This window comes from Hirundo rustica, chromosome 11 (genome assembly GCF_015227805.2).
Source record: "Hirundo rustica isolate bHirRus1 chromosome 11, bHirRus1.pri.v3, whole genome shotgun sequence".
NCBI classification, from domain to species: Eukaryota; Metazoa; Chordata; class Aves; order Passeriformes; family Hirundinidae; genus Hirundo; species Hirundo rustica.
In genome coordinates this window covers 3,330,476-3,352,879 of record NC_053460.1, presented here as the reverse complement: position 1 = coordinate 3,352,879, position 22,404 = coordinate 3,330,476, and the positions used below count along the sequence as shown (strand labels likewise).

The window sequence follows — 22,404 nt, the reverse complement described above, 5'->3', positions numbered from 1 at the left end:
AGCAGAGTTTAGTGTCTGTACCTCGACAAGTTTTGTGGTTCTGTTTCTTCCCTCACTCAGGTGGAGGCTGGACAAGCTGCTGGGGGAGAAATTGAGGGGGAATTATGAAATAAACAGCCCCCACATTTGGCTCAGCGAGCCCTGAGCAACCCTCCTGGCGTCTACAACGTTACACACATGCAGAAATACACATTTACACACATGAACGGAACAGCTGCCTCGTTCTCATGGTTCTCCTCCAGCACCTGTCCCTGTCTCCATCCCATGCTGGGCTGATTTCAGCCTGGCTTCACCAGCCCATCCCCGTCCTCCAGGCACTGCATGTCCATGGAGAAGTCCAGAACCCCACGTCCACTCCTTCCGTCGCTCCCATTGTCAGGCACAGCCTGACTCATGTCCCCTTCCTTGCTTTCTCTGCGCTCGTGTAATTTCCAAACCACCTTCCTTCCCTACTCCACACCCCAATTTATTTTTTTCCTAACGTCTTTCCCCTCCTTCGAGATCGTTTTCAGAGCGCCGGCGTCACCTCGGTTTAAAGAAAGCCCCTGGATATTTATCACGTCGTTAAATCATTTCCTTCAAGCGGGCTCCAGATGAAGTTATCACTTTGTCAAAACGAGATGCAAACCCGCAGTAGGAAGCGCACAAAGGGAGAGCCCAGGCTCTCGGGAAGTTTGGGTGAACTGTTCGCAAAAATCCGCCGAGCCCACCCCTCCGAGACCTTTATTTCCCCCTGCGGCAGCTGTCATCTGATCCCACACTTTGGCTCTGAATGGGGCTCTCGGAGGATGCCAGATGTTGGGAACAAAGGTCTAAAAATAATCTCCCCAAGTAATCTTCCCGTCCATCACTCCAGGAGAGCGTGAGCTTTGTGCGAGAGTGCGAGCCGAGAACCTGATCTAACTTCAAGAAGTTCAACAGCAGCTCCCGGCTTCTGCCTGTGGGCTCTTTTTATTTATTTATTTATTTTCTTTTTCTTTTTTTTTTTTTTTTTTTTACCCTTCCCCTTTTCCCTTCCCAGAAGCTGCGCAGGGAAAAGCGGCTCTCAGAGCTCTCAGCTCTCGCTCTCTCTCTCGAAACCGCCCGGATCCCGAGAACCGGGCTCCTTATTCCATCTCCCCCTGGGAAAAACATGAGTTCCAGGCTGCTGCCAGAGATGCTTTTCTGTAAAAAGATCTTCGCTGCAGCCTTGTGCGTCTCGGTTCTGCTGCCGGAGCCGGGCTCTGCCAGGACCCTCTGGAAACGAGCTCTGCTGAAAATGACGGAGAAATACGATGTGAGTAAGGCTGGGGGGATTTTTGGGGATGCCCGCCGCTACACGGGGAAGTTTTCCTTGCGCCTTTTGGGATCGGGGGTGTCTGGCTCGGCGGGCTGGCTCTGTGTAACACGGATTCATGGATTCACGAAGTTTTCCCAGGCTGCGCGGAACTTTTGCCACCTAGCTGCTGCAAGGGGGGAAGCTTGGGAAGCGCAGGGATGGCACCGCTTTCCCTGGAAACTCCCCAGGGCAGCCAGGGAAAAGTGCCCGGGGAGAAGGGGAATGCAAACCCTGCGGGTCCGGGGATGGGTTTAGTGGGAGGAAGATGATGGGATTTATTGCTCGGAGCAGGGAGGGGGGGGTCCCTGCACAGCTCCTGTGCTGCTTTTTGGGGTAATTTTGGGGTAAATGCGTGCTGGAGGGAAGGGCTGGTGGCAATCCCTGGAGCACGGAGAGCTCCAGAGCGGCGTGCCCATCTCCCTAAAGGGTGGCGATCCCAGAAATGCATCCCTGTGGATGCGCCTGTGCCGTGCCCGGCACATTCCCTGCGGGCAGAGCTGCTGCCCACGCCCTGGCACACACTCGGGGGCACCATCTGTGCCTGCCCTGCTCTCTTGGCAGCCTTCACGGGGCACTGAGCACAGCCAGCCCTCCCAAATCCACCCGGAGCAGGACTGCTGGAACTGGGACTGCGACAGCAACAAGTTACTGGGTCCCGTCCTGGTGTGCCTGGGCCAGACAGCAGTTAGAGTTGGCCAAGGAGGAAATGGAAATGGGGAAAAGAAAAAAAAAAAAAAAAAAAAAAAAATTGACAGCTTGAATTTTAGAACCCACTGTTAAAAAAAAAAAAAAAATAAATTTGGAATTTTTACTTGATCCATTCAAGTTCTCTTAGAAACCAGCACTGAGCCAAGGTTTCTGCCTCTTGAATTCCTTGGGTGCAAGCCCCAAACAGTTCATTCTGTTATGCTCAGGTCTCATTGCATCTTCCAACCACTGCACGTGTACAAGCAGCACCTTGGTGTCACAGGCAGATTCCTCCATCTGTTTTCTGCAGCTTTTCATTCAAAAAGGATGTTTTATGCCCGTGACTTTTAGAGTGATGTTTGTGCATGACATTCGGTTTGTGCAATTGCTGACTCAGAGTTGTGACACACATCCCTTGCCCCCGATGAGCGAACTGAAATTCTGTCTTGTCTCCTTGAAATTTTGCAGAAAACATTGTGCTGATATTTGAAAGGCACCTCAGGATTGTGTAAGAAATCTTCTTCATTATAGCCTCTCTTGGGACAAGGTATCCTCTGGTTTGCACTTTAATTGGAAAATGGTGATATAAAGAGCAGCATTTCCTGCAAAATCACTCCCTGGAAAGTGCATTTATATGGATGTTCTTTTACCATGTTTCAGTGTGAAGCTCAAATTTAATAGGAACTATGAGGTGAATGACCCGGAGAGATAGGACAGGAGCAGAACAGGAATTTACATGTTGATCTTCAGATAAGGAGCCCTGCCGAGGCAGAGCCGGCTCCCCTGAGGATATATCCTCTTCTTTCAACCTGCACTTCTTCAAAGGGCTGTTTTTCCTGGCAGCCCTGAATCCAGGTGCTACTGATCTGGCAAGCTCAGCTAGAATCACTCATATTGACAGAAACATTGATCCAGGGAAAACAGAAAACGCTTTTCTTTCTCCTCCTCAAAGCCTTGTCAGGGGGAAAGCATCTGCTCTCCATCCTCTTCTGCACCAGGACTCGGTTCTGGCAGCCCCTCTGGTTTCTCAGAGGGATGTTTTCTTTCCTACCAAATGCTTTGTGTTCCTTGCAGTGGGAAAACCAGAGTCTGGGAGCAGAGCAGCTGATTTGTGAGTCACTTGGCGAGAGGGATGGCAGATACAACCTGCAGCCGTATGGGACACGGGCCACAGACATCCCGGTGGGACCCCAAAGGACACGGGGAGGGAGCTTTGTGTGCTCTGAGCCCAGAACATCTGAGGCTACAGCAGGAGGAGCAGAAAATCCTCCTGAATCCAGAAAAATGCTGGATGCAGAATGACAGGCAGGTGTGAGGATGAGGAGCTGGCTTGGGGTCTGGCCAGGGGCTTTTCATTCACCCTGAGGAAAGGTGGCAAGGAGGGGTCAAGTGGGACTGGAGAAGGGAGAAAGAGGGATTGCAGTGAGGAGGAAAGCCTGGCAATCCCAGTGGGATGCAGGAGCTGGGCTTAAAAAAAAAAAAAAAAGTATCCATATATTTTACAGAGGGACACTTGTCAAATTTAGTGATTTGCTGCTGGTGTTCTGCAGCTCCCACATTCCAGGGACTGTTCCCAAAGGGCAGAGGGAGGGAGCTACCTGGGAGTGGGCTTCAGTTCATTATAAAACACCCATCATGTTGGGAAAAACTGGCCCAGTCTGGATTTCATTCCACTGTCAACTACAGCAAGTGTTTTAGAAAAATCCCAGCCTTCTTTTAAAGTTTTCCAGAAATGAAGAATTCCTCACAGCTGCCGTAATGCTCTTCCAACAATTTATTTACCCTCCAGCAGCCAGCTGTCATAAATCAGCCCTGGGGTACCCTCTTTGTGCCCCCAGGAGATTTCTGGCCCCCATATCCTCAGAGTAACCTGTGAGCAGAGCAGCCTCAGCCTTCCCTTTGGAACCTGCACGCACACAAACCTTTTTTTTCTGTATTTCCTGCTTTCCAGCCTTCTAGTCATTACTGTGCATCTTCTTGGAGCCCATCCCAGTTCTGCAGCACCCTTCCAACTGCAAAGAGCAGGACCAAAATGACAAATCCTGGGCCAACAACAGGAGAATATTATTCCCATTGCTTTGGCCTCGTCCTTCAGATTGTTTAAGCTGCCTTCAGTCTAATGTTTGCCACTTTGATCATCACTGACGGGTGATTTTCCAGGTCTTTAATGGAAATATTGGAGGATTTCAAATTCCCCCTGACTGTGTATTTTTTTTTTTCCAGAGGAAAGGTGTTTTATGGCCAGTGTTTGGGAATACCTGGCAGTGCCAGAGCTGGAGGTGGGAGGCTGAAATAAACCTCGTGTGTCATCTCGAGGGGCTCCATGCAGAATGTGAATTAGCTTTGACACAAGCTCGGGGACCAGTTCCAGACACAAATAACAGAACAGATCTGGGATTTTTGGGCAACTGCATCCTTCAGTTCCTATTGAAATTATGGCTGAGTGATTCCATCCAGGTTTTTCCTCATCTGTGTTGACTTCCAGGGTTCCTCAGCTGAACTCTGAACTTTTCCCCTTACTTTGATACTCTGGCTATCTCTAAGGCAGATATTGTCATTAAGTGATTCAATAAGTCTCCCTGGGAAACAGAAATTTATCTCCTGCACTGAAAAAAGTTTTTAAAGAAATTTTGACTGTCGTCACAATCTGCAAAAATAATAAATCAGAGCCAAACTGTGAATGCTGGGAGAACTTTTAAAAAACATTATAACCCAAACCTGGAGACGTCCTTACCCAGGTTATTTTGGGGAATGAGGGAATCCTGTTTCATGCACACATAAACAAGGGGGTTTATTAAAACAAATAAGCAAAATATTCTTCTTTTGAAAGAAATGAGTTGTGAGCAATAGGTGACCAGAGAAAACGGGCAGGGAGGTCATGAGGTACAAAGTTATTTGGCTACAACTTTTATATTGTTCCCCAACGGAAATTTCATTCATGGAGCCAGCTGTTCATTGCAACTTTGGCTTCTTGGTTTCTGAATCATCTGCGAGGCAACTGCAGTAATTGTTTGGTGGGGTGTTTTTTTCGGTTTTTTTTTTTTTTTTTTTTTTTTTTTTTTTTTTTTTTTTTTTTTTTTTTTTTTCATATATCTACTATTTGCCAGTATTATTTTGGTCACATTTCCATCTGCAGTTGACCTTTCAAATAGAATAGCAAAGTGTGACCTTCCAGGATGAACACTCCCTCCAACAAGGAGACTTGTCCAGTGTTTGGAACTGCACAGATTTATTGTCCAGTGCTCCCTTATATCCCAAAATTGCATCTGGTCTGAAAATTTTCTCTATTTAAAATCCAGCAAACACCCCCCCCCCAAAAAAAAAAGTGTCTTTTCAATATCTTCAATTTTAAAACATGTTTCAAGTTTGGAGTGTTTCCAGCTTTTGAGGAATGGACTAATATGAGAGCTTGCACCTTCAGCATGGAAAACATCAACAAAATTGGGTTTTTCCAAGCCTTTTTAGTGGTTTAAACAGCCTATCCATTCGTGGGAAAACAATGTCGTGAAAGGGTTTTAAAGGAAAAAGCTGAAATTGTTTATTGATAATGGGAACAGGACGAGAGACTGTCATTAGTGAAAATATTCAGGAATTCACTGTCTCTCTGCCGCTCCATCTCCAATGGTCTCTCCTTGGCCAGTTTTTGGGGGAATCCATGGAGGAAGAGGCTGCTCTCAAAGGCACAGATGCTCCAAAGGAGCCACTGGGGGATACAGCAATGAGGATACAGCAGGATGTAGAGAGGGATGTTCAGCTCACCTCAAATTTCTCCACAGTCTGGTGGTGAAATGTCCTAGAACCCCCTGGGGACTGTTGCACCATGTTTATTCTTGGAATAACAACCCCAGTTTCTCATCACTGATTTTGTAACACACCAGTGACTGGGCCAAGTGTACCTTTACACACATTTTTATGTATTTATGGCTCTTACCAGCCTGCTCGTGAGGCCAGGGCAGCTCTCACTTCATGCCCCTGGCTTGATGCTGATCTCTCTTAAAAGTGCAAATCTAGAATTCACCTTTTGGTTTTATTAGAGCTTAGAAATGGTTGTTAATAAAAGTGAGACCTGAGTGCCCTGAGCACTTTCTGCTGCCCTGGGGAGCCGAGCTGCAGCCCAGAGGTGAGTGAGTGGTTGAGCCACAGGTGAGAAAGGAGTGGGCTGGGTTTATTCACCTCTCTGCTGGAGGGATTTGGCTTCTTGCTAAAACAACCCCAGTGTGAAAAATATCTGAATTGGTGCCTCATAAATGCTCCTGTGCCTTTTAATCCACTTTACACCTCCCTTGTCCTGTCAGGGTGTAATGAGCAGCTCAGCTCCTTTCTGCTGCAGTGAAACCTGGCTTTATTTTCTTTGGGATGAAGCTGGCATCACTCTCACAGATCTCACCCACAATGTCCCATGATTTAGAAATGGCCTCTAATTTAACAACTCAGAGCTCCACTGTGGATGAACAAATTCTGGTCCAGACAAGATGATGGAGATGGAAGGAGCCCAATGAGGAGAGAGGTGCTACCAGGGACATTTGTCAGAGTCAGAATACGACCTGATACCCTGTTGGTCAGAGTGTTGGGAGCAGTCCAATCAAGTCCTCCTGCAGTGGCAGATATGGTTCTGTTGGAGTAGAGATGATCCTGTAGAAGGGTCCAGTGGTGGTGTGATGGGTCTGGTCTTCCTCTGGGAATCCAGTGCACACAGGCTGTCCCAGTGTTCCAAATCTCAGGTTTTATCCAGGTAGGAATGCTGGGCTCCTCGCACTGGGTGGAGCATCTCCCAATGGGATGATGGAATTGTATCAGTCATACAGTGAGCCTCGATGGCCCATTAACAGCAGATATCCCCTGCAGGGAGGATGGGCCGTAGAAGAGATAAAGACCAGAAAGACACCCGCCCTCTTCTCCCCCCAGAGTTATGAGATAAAGAAAAACACCTCTTCAACCAATTTCAACAGATTGGGAATAGAATACGTCTCGCATTGCAACCCAAGACAACCTGATTTCCTTTTCTTCTCTTTGCAAAGGATTATGAGTACCCTCTTCATTCTCACAGTTCCCACCAGCAGAGGAACGACCGGTGCCCGCCGCCGCCGCAGAGCCTGCCGGAGCGCGCCTGCGAGGTGCCCAGCTGCCGCTCCGACTCCGAGTGCCAGCGCCACAAGCGCTGCTGCTACAACGGCTGCATCTACGCCTGCCTCGAGTCCGTGCAGCCCCCGCCAGGTACAGGCACCCCTGGGCTGTATCAACATGGAACTGATGGTGGTTGGTGCTACCTGTTGCGGTCTGGTCCAGTGGTAGAGATGCCACGACTTTCCTCACTAGAAGCGACTTTAAAAACACACCTAGATTGATGGAAGCACAGGAACTCTCAGGCACAGAGTGATCAGCTCTTGTGCACTCTCAGGCACAGAGTGATCAGCTCTTGTGCACACTCAGGTGCAGAGGGATCATCTCTTTGGTGCACTCTCAGGCAAACAGTGATCAGCTCTTGTGCACACTCAGGCACACAGTGATCAGCTCTTGTGCACACTCAGGTGCAGAGTGATCACCTCTTTGGTGCACTCTCAGGCACACAGTGATCAGCTCTTGTGCACACTCAGGTGCAGAGTGATCACCTCTTTGGTGCACTCTCAGGCACACAGTGATCAGCTCTTGTGCACACTCAGGTGCAGAGTGATCACCTCTTTGGTGCACTCTCAGGCACACAGTGATCAGCTCTTGTGCACACTCAGGTGCAGAGTGATCACCTCTTTGGTGCACTCTCAGGCACACAGTGATCAGCTCTTGTGCACACTCAGGTGCAGAATGATGAGCTCTTTGGTGCACTCTCAGACACACAGTGATCAGCTCTTTGGTGCGCTCTCAGATGCAGAGCGATCAGCTCTGTGTGAGGTTGCCTGAGCAGTAAAGCCGTGTTTGCCACCCCGTGCGACTCAGGAGTAAAAGCAGTGAGATGGGGTCTTTCCAATCTCCAGGAGAGCTTCTTTATTCCACAGGGGAGGAATTCCAGGGGGGATAGACCCAAATGGTTCCAGGGAAGAGGGATTATATAGGGTGGCCCGGGGCGGGGTTTCACAACTGACCAATGGGGAAAGGAATTTGAAAAGGGACAAATCAGGGGAAGGATCCAAAAAGAACCAATCAGGAGGGGCAAAAACCAGGAGAAAGGGGAGAAACCAATGGGGATGAAACATTAACATATAACCGCAAAGGCTCATGGGTTGAAGCACTTTTGCTCAGCCGGAGCTATAAGGAAATCTCTCAAGGGGACTTCCCAAAGGGGAGTCATTGCTGAGATAGCCATGATCCTCTAGAGGAATGAATTGTTTTCTGTGGATGGTCCATGGACCATCACAGCTGTGTATTCCCAAGAAGCATCTCCTCCACAAAAGCTGCTCAGGTAGGCACACAGGCAAGGGAGTCAAGTCCACACACCACACATGTCACTGTTGAGGCAGTCACAACACAAAGAGGGACACAGTAAAATTCAGAAGGCTCAGAAGACTCTTTATTATGGCTGCATGCTGTCTTTTATACAGTTTTTACAAACCTCGGGGGCAACTCCTAATTGGTTACTAGCTTTCTTGTTAATTATTCTGTGGGTTAGTAAAAGGCATTTTACTTGTCCATCAAATCTATCCATTCTCATATTGTTTACATATTTTCTTGACTGATTCTCACAGGAAAAATCCCTTGTTATTACAGGTGCACTTATTTTTCACCCTCAGAATAAATTGTTGTGTTAAAGGAACTTCTCATTCCCAAAACAGCTTCACGTGGAAACTTACAGATTGCCTGTTAGCTGCACTTACTTAGAAGAAATGACAGGCTAGCTTTTTACCCTATTCCTGCAAGCACACACCATGGCTAGCTCAGCGAGGAGAGCCAAGAAAGGACTTGTATATGATAAATTTCCAGGGAAGGTTTATCATCCTCCACACCAAAGGAATTGGGAACAAAGACCAAGATCAAAGGTGTGCACAAGGTTAAGTGTGGGGTCAGGAACCAATGGTCTGATGGCACAAGGGCACTACAAAGGGCAGGGCAAAGGGCAGTGCCCTATAGGTGACATGAGAACAGGCCACCAGGGATACCCCAACCAATGGGGACACAGGGAAAGGAGAAACCACGAGAATTAGGGACACATGGGGAAAGTAAAACTGAGGTAGATCACATAGTGTTGCAGGGCACCATGGGGGAAGTCTTTTCTTTCTCCTAGGTGGAGGAACTCTATGGTGCATTATTCTAGGGCAAAGCCTCGGGGGTTTCCCTGAGGGGTTCAAAAGTTTCCACACTGGGCAAGCTGGGAGGGGACGGGGATGGTGGTGGTGATCTTCACGCAAATTGGGTATGGGGTGGGGGGCTGGAGTGCAAGTTGGGGGTGGAGGTCAGTTCCACACTTCTGGTTTCTGGGGGATTGATGAGTGGCAAAGGTGTCCCAAGCAAACTGATGTTGCAAAATTTCCACTGGGTCGAATTGTAGAAGTCACTCAAGGGCAGCTCTTTTCTTGGGATGGCATTTTCCATGCCCCATCCCTGGAAGTGTCCAAGGACAGGTTGGATGAGTCTTGGAGCAACCTGGGATAGTGGAAGATATCCCTGCCCACGGCAGGGGATTGGAATGAGATGATCTTTAAGGTCCTTTCCAACCCAAACCATCCTGTGTTTCTGTATTCAGGAGAAGAGTCAATCCCAGCCTGAATTAATGCTGACAGAAGCGAGGCAGCCACCTCATCCTTCCCTGCCATGGGAATGAGAATGGGAAGCAGCAGCTGCTTGGGCCTCTAGGCCACCAGGTTCTTGTGGTCCTGGACAACATCCATAACTGGGACAAGAGCACCAATAGAAGTCAAAATCAGATCGATCCATCAGGCAGCCTCCTCACAGGCCCTTAGAGGAAATCCATGGCTTTTCCATGACACAGTGCCCTGTGGCTGCTGCATCTTGACACTGTGGTCTCTTGTTTCTGTCTTTTTCAGTGTTGGACTGGCTGGTTCAGCCCAAACCCCGCTGGCTGGGAGGCAACGGGTGGCTTTTGGATGGCCCAGAGGAAGTCTTACAAGGTACAGGACATTTCTCACTCTTCTCTGAAATATCCATAATCACACAAAGGCCCTGGAGAATAAATCCCTCATACACAGAGCTTGCCTGGGATGTTGGGCTGGTGGTATTTGTCTGGAGTTTTCACAGGAATAACTCTGTGTGGTGCTGGGGGCTGATTTCTGGTGCAGTAAATGAATTACTTTTTATGGATATGGATATGGATATGGATATGGATATGGATTATCCAGCAGAGCACTAGGAATGCTGCAGGGGACTGGGCTTGTAACCATTCTTCAAATAATTAGAGATATATCTTTCTTTTAGAAAAAGGCTTCGTCATCACACACACAACTCTCTGCCAGCTTCCTGATAGACCGTGGGTGGACTTGGGATGGGAGATCCTTTAATCCAGGATGTCCTCATCACCCAGATGCCTTGGGCTGGGGCTGTGGCTCTTGGATCTGAAGGAGCTTTGGACAGGGGCCCTGGCAAACTGCTGCAGAGCTGTGTCAAGCTGACAGGAACCTGGGGCATCTAAGTTTGGAGGCTGATCATGAGCTTAAGCGTCGCAGGTTCATTCCATAGGAAAAGGGGTACTAATTAATTTTTTCCAATACCTGAAATTGGAATAAGGAGGGAATGGGGAGGTGGGAAGAGAAGTTTTCTTCTATGAGGCATTCCCAGATGAATGGACATCTGAAGATTTTGGGTTCTTCATGAAATGTTAACCCAGCTTTTGATCAGCTTAATCAGATCCAATAGTGCCAATAAATTCCCATCTTTGGTCTTACACAGATGGTTTTAGATTCACTGAGCCTCAACTCACATCTATTATGGAAACTCCAAGTTTTTGAAGAGAATATTCTGCCTCCAGCTCATTGAAGCTGCACAGCTAGAAATAAGATAAAATAGGTTCCTCCTCATCCATCCCTGTCATGCTTATATTATTTGTTCTTATCTGAACACCTTCATCTCAGTTTGAGGGAGTAATTAGGGAAGTAAGAACCATCAGTCACAGCATGAGATCTGCAGCAGACATCCTTGAAATTAAAAAGGAGAGGGTGGAGTGGCCCTGCAGAGTCCGTACATGTAAAGGCCACAAAAACTACCTGAGTACTGCTTCACCTCGCCATTCTGAGCTGCACTTGCTGCCTGTCCCGGGTCAAAGTGGTGAAACCTGTGTCTGGCACAGGGGGTGGCACTGCCTGACCCCGCAGTGCGTCACCCCTGAGCTTTGGATTCTGCAGCAGGTCCATGTGTGTGGAGCAGAGAACAGGGCAGCACACTGCCAGCTTCCTGCTCACGTTCCCCGACTTGGAGCCCGCTTCGCTTTTCTCCCAATCTTATCTCACAGCAGAAAAAGAGTAAACAATTCTAGCAGGCACTCAAACCACTAGAGAAATGGCATTGGCCAGGAAACAGGAATTGGCAAACCTGAAACTGCTACACTCACCCAGCCCAGAGCCTGGCTGGGACACGCTGATCCCTGCTTGGAGGGAGCAGCCCCATGGAGGGATCATCCTGCAGGGATGTGTCATGCCTTTTTGGGCTACCTAAAAGCAGAGGGCACACAGAGTTAAGGGAATAAAAAGCAGTTCTATTTATTGAACGACATTCAGGTACATTTAGGGCAGACAAAGCCCCCAGGGCTACACCCAGAAATGGGCAATGGTCACAGGTTTTCACACTTTTATGTTTGGTCCATTTGCATATTGGGAGTTAACCTTCCAATTACAGCCTCAGGTAATGAAGTAATTTACCCCAAGTTTGCTACCCTCAACTCATTTTAGTTTACATTTCTCAGGGCCTGAGGCAGTGAGGTGTCCCTGATTCCCAGGCCTGGAGAGGAATTGTGTCTGACCAAAATGCGAAAGCAGCAGCTGACACTGTGTGTGGAGTTTAGAGCCGCGCACTAAAGAACTGCAGGATTGCAAATATATGAAAAACACAACAGCTGAAATCCTAAGGCCTCAGTGGTGGGTGCAATCCACGGCGCAGCTGGCGCAGAGGCTGCACACCGGGCTGTGGGGAGGCTCTGTGCAGGGAATGGGGCTGAGCCGTGTCAGGCAGGTCCAGCCCCGTGCTGCCCCCACGGCCACGAGCCCGAGGTGGGGTTGTGTGGCCGTGTTCGGGTGCCCGTGGGTGTCACAGCCGCGGTGGGTGGGTGGGTGACCTGCAGGCTTCTCTTGCAGCCGAGGCCTGCAGCACCACGGAGGATGGGGACGAGCCCCTGCACTGCCCCACGGGCTACGAGTGCCACATCATCAACCCGGGCAACACGGCCGAGGGCATCCCCAACAGGGGCCAGTGCATCAAGCTCCGGGGAAACCCAGGTCAGTGCTGCACCCTCCCTGCCCCTCCTCTTTCGAATCGGTACATTGGCAGATGACTCTAAGCTGGGAGCGTGTGTGGGAAGGTAGGAGGGCTCTGCAGAGAGGCCTGGAAGGGTTGGATGGATGAGCAGAGCCCAACAAGATGGAGTTTAACGAGTCCAAGTGTCGAGTCCTGCGTTTTGGCCACAAAACCCCCCTGTAGCGTTCTAGGCTGGGGACTGTGGCTGGACAGTGTCCAGGAGGAAAGGGACCTGGGGGTGCTGGTGACAGCAGCTGGACATGAGCCAGGGTGTGCCCTGGCGGCCAAGGCCAATGGCACCTGGCCTGTGTCAGGAATGGTGTGGCCAGCAGGAGCAGGGAGGTCATTCTGCCCCTGTACTCTGCACTGGTGAGGCCACACCTTGAGTGCTGTGTCCAGCTGTGTCCCCTCAGTTTAGGGTGGACATTGAGTGCTGTGTCCAGCTCTGTCCCCTCAGTTTAGGGTGGACATTGAGTGCTGTGTCCAGCTCTGTCCCCTCAGTTTAAGGTGGATGTTGAGACCCTTGAGCACATCCAGAGGAGGCAACGAGGCTGGTGAGGGGCTGGGAACACAAACCCTGTGAGGAACGGCTGAGGGAGCTGGGGTTGTTTATCCTGGAGGAAAGGAGACTCAGAGGTGACCTCATCACTCTACAACCTCCTGGAGGTGGCTGTGCTCAGGTGGGGTTGGTCTCTTTGTCCAGGCAGCACTGACAGGAGGAGAGGACACAGTCTCAGGCTGCACCAAGGGAAATACAGGTTGGATATTAGGAAAAGGTTTTTTACAGAAAGAGTCATAAAATCCTGGAATTGTCTGCCCAGGGAGGTGGTGGAGTCACCATCCCTGGATGTGTTTAAATACAGACTGGATGTGGCACCCGGTGCCGTGGTTTAGTTGAGGTGTTGGGGCTGGGTTGGACCAAATGATCTTGAAGGTCTTTTCCAACCTGGTGATTCTGTGATTCTCTTATTCTGTGTGATTCTCTTGCATGCTGATGTTTGCAGGGCAGGGCCAGAAGGGAAGGGACCAGGACACCTGGATGCTCCATGCCAGTGTCCTCTGGTGTTGTGTCTGCACGTGCTGTTACCTTGTGGCACAAAAATGAGAAATATTTATATGTTACTGCAGGCTTCAATGGGACATCTGAGTTTTACATTCCTTTTTTGTCTTCTGACTTTGCTTTCTGCACCCTAAACTTTGTTGCCCTTATCCTGCTGACGCATTTGCCCAAAAAAGAATTTCATACATGCCAAAATATTTTCCAGGAAAGCTCATAACATGTTTAGCTATTCACTGAATGGTAGGGTATGTACATTGGCACTGGGCTACAAATCACCTCAGTGCAGTGACGTGGGACATCAGTTTTGCCATTTGGTCACTGTAAAACCCAGGGGAAGCAGCAAACCAGGTCTCTGTTCCGAAACAATTTTTCCAGGGCTTTTGGATCATCTCTTTTATAACTTTTTCTTTAATAACATCCATAGTAACCAATGTCATGCAGAACTCCGGGGATCTTAGACATGAATTATTTCTAAGAGTTTAAATAATTATATAAATAGTAAACAACAACCTGGCTGGAGATTAAATTACACAAAATACTAATATATGGTCTGAAATGTTACCACATTTTATTTCATTTGGAAAGGCCTCGGATTCCTTGACTTGTAGCTACTGAAAAGGTTATAAAATGCTAGCGGCAATTCCCACTCCTCTGGCAAGTGAGTTGTGTCCACAGAGCTCAGTAATCTCAGCACTTTATAAGAGGTTTGTAGCAATCCAAATTACTTCAGCTACAGAGGGCTTTCATTTTCCTCATTGTGAGGTTATTATTTCCATATCTCTAATTTCTCTGTGCTGTACACAGAAGGTCAGGGTTGAACACAAAAAATGAAGGCTGACTGGGTGTGTTCTCACCATGTACCTTCTCTTCCAGATGGACACAGCCTGAGGCATAAGTATTACAAGGAATACTTGGGTAAGCTGCTGCCATGAAGTGTTTGCTGTTGTTATTAAGCTTTTTCATTCTTGCAGTGCTTACAAGGAATTTGCTCCTTATGAAATGAAGAAAAAAAGAAACATAGAAAAAAAAGAGATTCTTTATCCTCATCTCTTTATGCCGTGCTCAGAAGGTCTTATTTTAAGATCTACAATGTCCTGACCATGGAGGACTCTTGAGAACCAGCATTTTCAGCAGTGGCAGAAAGAGTTAAATAGTACAATCTTCTGCCAGGGGAACCACCCAGTCCAATAATCTTTTTTTTTATTATTTTTAAGCATATTTTTGGAGCTTTGCTCTTGGCCCAGGACTCTGAACACAGAGGTCTGTCAAAAGCAGCGTTTTGGACTGTGGTAAGAGGTGAGGGATGGCTGGAGCCCAGTGAATCAGTCCCTCTCTGTTCCCTGAGAGGTGGCAGCTCCCTCTCACAAATCTGGGGCTCAGAGAAAGCAGGAGTATCCCCCACATCTTTCCTCACAGTTTCAAAGCTCCTGGTTCCTCCCTCTTGGACGTGGATCAGATTGGAAGTGACATTCAGGTATAACTAGGCAGCGTCTTTGGTACAAGATTTACAGACAGCCAAATTTGGCCACTTTGGCTGATAAAACCATGAAAGGATTTCCTTTCCTCTCTTCCAATGTGGGCTCTCCCCGCCCTCCAAAAGAACTGCTAAATAATGAGACCAATAAAGCTGCACTTTTGAAAGAACCTCAAGACGCCCTTTGCCACAGCCTAACCCAAAACCTGATTCTGCTGGCGTTTGTTTTACAGGCAGCAATTCCAACAATTTGGTCGGCTACGTGAAAAACCAGCAGAAGCATTTAGGCTAATTGAAGGTGTGGCTGGGTAAGTGCCCTGTGAATGAAGGGAAAGCTGGGTGGAAAGAGCTGGTGCTTAGAATGCAATTATTCAGAGAAACGATTGTCTGAGGGTGATTATTTCCTCTAAGCAAAACGCTGGAGTGAGGACAACCCCTTCAAACCCTGTACAGGTGCATGAAACGCTCTCATTCCAAGCAGACACACCTGATTTCTCTGCAGAACCTTTGCCTTGTGGGTATTTAGAGGATGGAGTGATTTTTAGGATGAAAAAATAATTGGTGCTCCTTAAGACTTCAAATTTTGTGTTTAGGAGCTTCTTCTAATGCAGGTGTAACTGGTCCTGCCAGAAAAACGAAAAATATGCTTATTCTGGACTGGCTGCAAAAAGGGTCAGTCTAGCAAATACTTCAGCACATGGGGCATTTTGTGGGGTAATTTTTTGTGTGTGAACACTTGTGCTGAGCAGTGGGACCCACTCATGTGATGTTTATCTGGGCAGAGCCAAGCCAACAGCAAAAGCTCCGTCCATTTTATCAGCCTTGCATTGGGCAAAAATGAAAATATTTATTACACCAAAAGTTCTGTCCCAAGATGGTTTTCTCAACACTTTCAGCTTCACTTTAAAATTAACCTGGGCTTAGCTGGGAGTTATGGAAACAAAGCAGTTCAGTGTCTTTCTGCACCTACGTCAGGCTGGCTGTTAAGATTACTCAGCTACTTAAGGACAAGTTCTGTGCAAACATCCCAGGAAAGATAAATATTTTAATTCCTCTTACTTTTATTTCCTTTTGCTGTTTGGTTTTCACCCAGCTGGACCACTCAGTCAAGGAACGCTTTGCCCAGCAGCTTTCTGGTCCCAGATCTCCAGCATCCCCCCGATCCCTGCCCATCACTGACAAAAAAAAGAAATCCATTATCCAAGGAACAGGATGAGTCCAGATTTTAACCCCACCAGGAAGAGGAGAAATGTGATGCCCTGAAGGAAACCACACTGCTTATCACCTGCCTTTCTGCAAATGAAATGCAAACATCTCCAAGGGATCCCTGTAAGCCACAGTGCCATGATCAGGCTGCTGACACGGAGCCTGCCCTTATTGTGCTTGCTGTGTGTCCAATTCAGATTTCAGGCCTGTGAACACAACCCAGTGACGTCAGAATTCTACCTAAATGTCATATCTAAGTTGCTTTAAAATAGGGGAGACTGAAGATCAAATCCAGTGCCTCCCTGTCTTGAACAGCTCCTTTAAAGAAGCCTTTTCGTCAGTTTAAAATTCAAAGAAACACGCAAGTTTCTTCTTTTCCTATTTATATCCAAATTAAAAAAAAAAAAAAAACAAAAACAAAACAGGCTTGACACCCACTCTAAATGGTTAAATCTGAAGTCATAAGAATTTGAGGAAGTTTAAGCTAGGAGAAAAAGCAGCTTTATAAATGTTTTTAGGTTACTTTGCTCTCCTCAGTCTGTGAGCCGCAGATTGAGAGTTAATAACGGAACAGATTCCTTCCTACAATATCCAGGCAGACACACAAAAGCGTGCCAAGCTTTGTAATGTGCTGGTTTTAGCCAGCACTGTTAATACTCACAAAATCTGTGGCTTTGTACCTGCAAAACCTCAGCAAGAGGCCTGAAGTCTGGATAATTTGTTAAATGTGTTAGAGAAGCAAACCCAGGATAAATGTGTGTGATGAAAAGGATTGTCTGGCAGATGGGCCACTGCTCCTTAGGAGTCCTGTGCCTTTGTGTTGGCTTCCATAAATCCTTAAAATCTGGATATTTGTATTTGGGCCTCACAGCTTCTCTTAGCTGTTTAGCGTTATATGATGGAAAACACATTTTCTATGAAGGTTTTCCTTTCCTGTGGCAGTCCTGAAGGGACAGATGCATTTATTATGACAAACCAGCCAGAATTGTTTGGCAGAAAAGCCACGTTTGCTCCGTGGTTTAGTCCACGTCTCCATCTGCATGCATGAAATTAGCATTTTAATTTGCACAGTAGTAGCACTGCATATAAACACCCAATTCACAAATGCAAGTGCCTGCTTCCACTCACAAAATACAGGGTTGTTTTGGGGTTTTTTTTTCTCCACTCACTCAATGGTTCAAGCCAAATCCAAGACATTTATAAAACTCTTGATACTTTGCACATGACATTTGCAGCTGGAGAGATGGGAGGTGCCAAACTGCTCTTCTGTTTCCTATTCTAAACACAGTCCTGGGCGCTCCACAGAGCAAAGGAACGGCTGAAGGGCTCCACAATTTCATAAATATCTTCATTTGTTGAACTCACTTTTTTTCAGACTGCAAGCTATTAAATGCAGCACCATGTTTGGACAGAGCTATTTCTACAGCTTTATCTTTTACAGCTTCCTGCAAGGAGATCTTAATTCCTGCTCGGACACAGGAGGCACAGAATTTTAGAATGGTTTGGGTGGGAAGGGAGCCTAAAGCTCATCACCTTCCACTAGACCAGGTTATCCAGGCTCCAATCCATATTTTATAGTTCCAATCTGTGTTTAGACCGGAAACTCTCCACTTATCCTACTGTAGCCTCGCTCCTCGGTGCTGCTCAGTGAAATGGATTGATTTTGTTCAGCACTAATTTCTGCAGAAAAAAAATCAAATTCCAATTAAAGGAGCAAAGCCTTCCAGCAATCACTGCTAAGCCCCGAAGAGTAAATCCCAAAATGTTCTATTTTAAACTAAAAAATTCCTAAAACCTTATGAGGGGCTAGATGAAAAACTGGTGTGGAACATTCACAAATTTCAAAGAGTAGAACTTCAAATCTCTACCTAATCTCTCAAAGCAGCCCAAAATATGCTTAATTTGAGTGGACACATTCTCTTCAGTGTCTGTTTTCTTTGTAGCTGCAGAAGCACGTACCTGAACCACCTGGCTGCGACAGTACAGGTATTTTCTGCTAGCAAAAGTAATTTTTTAAAAAGGAAAATTGATAAATTAATAATTTGATGGTGAGTTTCTGTTTACTGGGTGTTATCAAAGCCATCACCCTTCTTCGTGGTGCTATAATGCTCAGGGTTTGGGTTTTTTTTCCAAGTTAATCCAAGTTACTAATTATCAAACTCAGAAACAAAAGCCGCAGAAGGGACTTGTCCGAGTGCTGTGCTGCCAACAGCGAAACGCTGAAATGTGAAACTCAGACACTGAGATGAAAACACAGAGCAGGTGAGTTGTCCTCAGCCGCCCTTCTCTCCAAAGACAGATGCTCTATCAGCGGCACGGCAGGAAATGCCTGGTGTGGGTTATTTTTCACGTTTCCATGAACACTTTGCAGCGTGTTTGGTGCTATGAAATCCTTCCTGTGTGTCACTGAGTGCTGGCAGTGCCCACGGCCTCCCACTGCCCCGAGGATCTGTGCAGCCCCTCCCTGGTTTGTGCCCCTGGCGCTCAGACGTGTTCAGGTTCTGCTTTGGTGCTCAATTAAAAATTAAAAGTGACCAATCTGTTTTTCAGCCCTGACGAGTTTCAGTTGTGTCTTTTTGATGGACTTTCAGCTTTGGATTATTGGGGGGAAAAAAAAAAAAAAAAAAAAGGACAAATCTTCTAAATTTTAGTTGTTGGGAGAACGTAACACAAGCGTAGGGAGACAAAAGTGATTTTGTCCACTGGAAGGGAGGTGACAGACCCCAAAACACATCCACCACCCCTGTCCCTTTTCAGAGGGGCCACTGCTGTGGGTCAGACCCTCATTTCTTGGCCCCTGCACTTGCTCTGCCCGCAGAGGAGCTGGTGGGCAGCCCTGGGGAGGCTGGGGGTGCCCCTGAGAAGCGACCCTTTGTTTGCCCTGGCACTGGGTCAGTGCTGGTGCTGCCAGCTCAGGTGCTCTGGGCTGCACCAGCAGCTGCTCAGGCTGCTTTGCAGGAACCTCAGAGGGTGGAGAAACCAAGCAGGGCAAAGGCCAGAGATGGGCTGTGCCCACTGCAGGACAGAGCTGGCCGAGGACAGGGGTTGGGACATTTCCAGACTCCACCACCCCACTCGCTCCACCCACCCAGTCCTGCTCTACCTGCTGGTCAGGAGCGGGCAGGAGTCCTCCTGCACTGCCTCCCTCCTGCCCTGAAACCACAGCAGGGACAGGGCCGGCCTGCAGCTGAGCCACGGGGGGACAGCAGCGGGTGCTGGCCCTTTGGAAAGGTTTGGGGGGCTTGAGGTGACCCCAGCCAGCAGCAGGAGTCAGGGAGGCTCCTCGCTGTGTCAGTGAAGTGATCCTTGGGATCCTCGGACCTTTCATGGTGCTTGGGATCCTTGGGATCACTTGGACCTTGGACCTCAGACCTGTCATGATGCTTGGGATCCTTGGACCTCTCATGGTGCTTGGGATCCTTGGACCTCTCAAGGTGCTTGGGATCCTTGGGGTCATTTGGACCTCTCATGGTGCTTGGGATCCTTGGGGTCATTTGGACCTCCTATGGTGCTTGGGATCTTCAGGATCCTTGGACCTCTCAAGGTGCTTGGGATCCTTGGGATCACTTGGACCTCTCATGGTGCTTGGGATCCTTGGGATCACTTGGACCTCCCCATTTGGATGGGGGTGTGATGAGTTTCTGCGTGGGGCCAGAGTGTTTTTAGCCCCACGAGGGCTCATCACACCCTCAGGGTTGCCAGCAGCCTCTCAGAAATGGCTTATGAAAAATTAGCGAGACGGCGTGATTGGAGGTGTTTTGAAAAAGCGAGAAGGTTTTAATTAAAGTGAAAATAACAAACTATACAAAACAAAACAAAAGAGTAAAAGCCATGCACAGTGCAGGGAGATCCCTTACACCTGCTAAGACCCCCCGAAAACGCCTTGAGAATCTCTGTGCTCCCTCTTAAGTATTCAACGATCTAAGAGGGGTTTTTAGCGTGCTGCCCAATAGAAAATAGCTACACTCATTGAAGAACAGCTCAAAGATCCAACCAGTGGCTTTGTCCTGGCACTGAGCACACTGAACCAGTGTCCTGGCACGCACAGAGGCTTCTAGTTCTTCCTTAAAAAGTCGGGAGTGAAACTTAAACTTTCCTGATATGGAAGCACCTGTTAAAGCGTAGGGGTGCACTGCATCAGGGGTGTGCACATAACTCCTGTCTGCTGCTGGGAGTGTGACAGGAGCCAGGAACCTCGGCTCTCAGGAGAACCACCTGCCCTGTGAACACCACAAAGCCATGGTTTAATTCCAGCTCGTTTCCACGCCAGTGCAGGCAAATCTGCTGCTGTAGTTTTGGTGGTGATCTTCGTGGGAAAAGCACTGCGTGACCTGAGGCAGCGTCTGGGGGTGACACCAGAAACCAGCAGCTGGATCAGCTGAAGGACCAACAAAACAGATCTTCAGGAAGTCTGTACCTACCACCAGGATAACCAGAATGATATTAAAAATTGCTGTATTTCTGACATGCCTGGTACAGAGCTCTGTGAAGCTCTGTGGGGTAGGAGTGTCTTGGTCACCTTCAGGAAGTTTTCCATAATTAGCTGAGAAGCCTCCCAAGTTTGGACAACCCATAAGAGAGTTTTTGGAGGCTGGAGGTTTCTCTTTGCTCGTGACACAGCAGGGGTTGGTTCATAAAGGGGATTATTTTCTTCTCCCACCCCACACTGGCTGCACAGGCTGGATTTCCCTCTGGAGATGGGGTTGGGTGACCATCAATTGTCTCTCCATGGCAAAAGGATTTAGAGCATAATTTAGGATCCTGTAAAGGTAAATTATTAAAAAAAAAAAAAAAAATTAACACTTTTTCTGGTAACTCTGGAGAGGAAAATCCTATTTCTTCCCATTATTTTCTCCTTGTTACTTTTCCATGCTGACAAAACAGCAAGAACATCAAGAGAAGTCATGCAAAACAAAACAAAAAAAGATCTTTAGATTTCTTTAGGCAGATATGTGGATGGTGGGGCTCATTCCACCCAGCCTGAGCCCCCCACCAGGTGAGTCTCCCAATTTAAGCAATGGAAATTGTGCAAAAATAAACCAAAAGCTTTAATTAAATTCCCTCTTCCTTCTCCATTACACCCCTGGGGACAGACCTAAGGATTCTACTCAACCTTTATGAGACAAGATGTAAAAGAACCGTGGCTCTAAACTGTGTTCTTTGCTTTTACAACCAGGAGCAGCAGAAAATCCCAGCCCAAAGGTGAAGTGCTTGGAGTTCTGGGTAGCAGCAAACTCCATTCTACCCATGCAGAAAGTTTTTTTTCCCTCAAGGTGGCACAAGAGGAACAAAAGTGCAACAAGTCCCGGTTCTGGTAGGGGAGCAGGTGAAGGAGCTGAGAGTTTTGAACTCACAGCATCGTATTTTTGGGCTCAGGGGTCTCAGAGAATGGCTCCTTTGCTGTGTGTGTCTGTATAACAGATATTTTCTACTTGAAAAACAAAGGGGGGAAAAAAAAAAGAAAAAAAAAAAAAAAAAGAAAAACATTTTCCCAAATAATCTCCTAAGAACTGGAGCTTTATTATCCAATAAAGTAGGAAATTCTGAAAGGGCACTATAACTGGGCTGCGTGTTACATTTTTAGAGTGTGAAAATGATAGCGTGAAGAAATACGACTTGTAATTGTGTTGTTTTCTTAACATTATAGTCCTGACTCAGTCTATTCCCAGCGTTTTCTGAGCCATGGGATAGCAAAATACATTAATTTTTCATTAGATTTCCTAACATGCAGACATCAAGAAAATGAAATTTGAGTCCATTCAGCAGTTTCTCAGAGTGAGTGGCAAACAGCAACATTTTTTTCCTGTGTTTATTCCATCTCATCAACTATAATTTCCCATAAAAGAACTGAAGGAACATAAAGATGAGAGAGAGGGACGTGGTCCTGAGCCCAAACCACATTGCTCCTCCCCAGCTGCCAGTTTGCTGGATAATGAACCACCCTGCACTGTGTTATGGTGCATTTTTATACTCATCAACGCGTTTTTCTCCTTCTCCGTGTCCTGTTTATCTTGGAATTTCTGTCAGTCCCACTCAGGGCATCGTTCCCCCTCCCTAACTCGGGGTGTGGCCTCTTGGCCGCCGTGTGGATTCTGGATTTTGCTCTTGGAGCTCCATGTGTCTCTGCCAGCAGCAGGTTTGTGCCAAGGGGATGATGCTAAGTAAGGAAAGGATCAGCCCGTTGCTCAATTAGCCACAGTGGCTAATGAGGGCCACGCCGGGGCTGCCCACGCCGTGCACAGCACAGCCCCAGGATGCTCCTCGTGGGCA

The 22,404-nt window shown here is 47.6% G+C and overlaps 1 protein-coding gene across 1 annotated transcript; it reads left to right on the top strand.

The window, feature by feature from the left end:
- Positions 1–828: 828 nt before the first annotated feature.
- On the top strand, positions 829–18,651 carry WFDC1 (WAP four-disulfide core domain 1). The gene is made up of 7 exons (XM_040075591.1): positions 829–1,276; positions 7,024–7,219; positions 9,979–10,062; positions 12,235–12,375; positions 14,328–14,369; positions 15,162–15,236; positions 16,022–18,651. The coding sequence occupies exons 1-6, from the start codon at positions 1,133–1,135 to the stop codon at positions 15,218–15,220; spliced, it is 666 nt and encodes a 221-aa protein (XP_039931525.1). The 5' UTR covers positions 829–1,132; the 3' UTR covers positions 15,221–15,236; positions 16,022–18,651.
- The last annotated feature ends 3,753 nt before the right edge of the window (positions 18,652–22,404 follow it).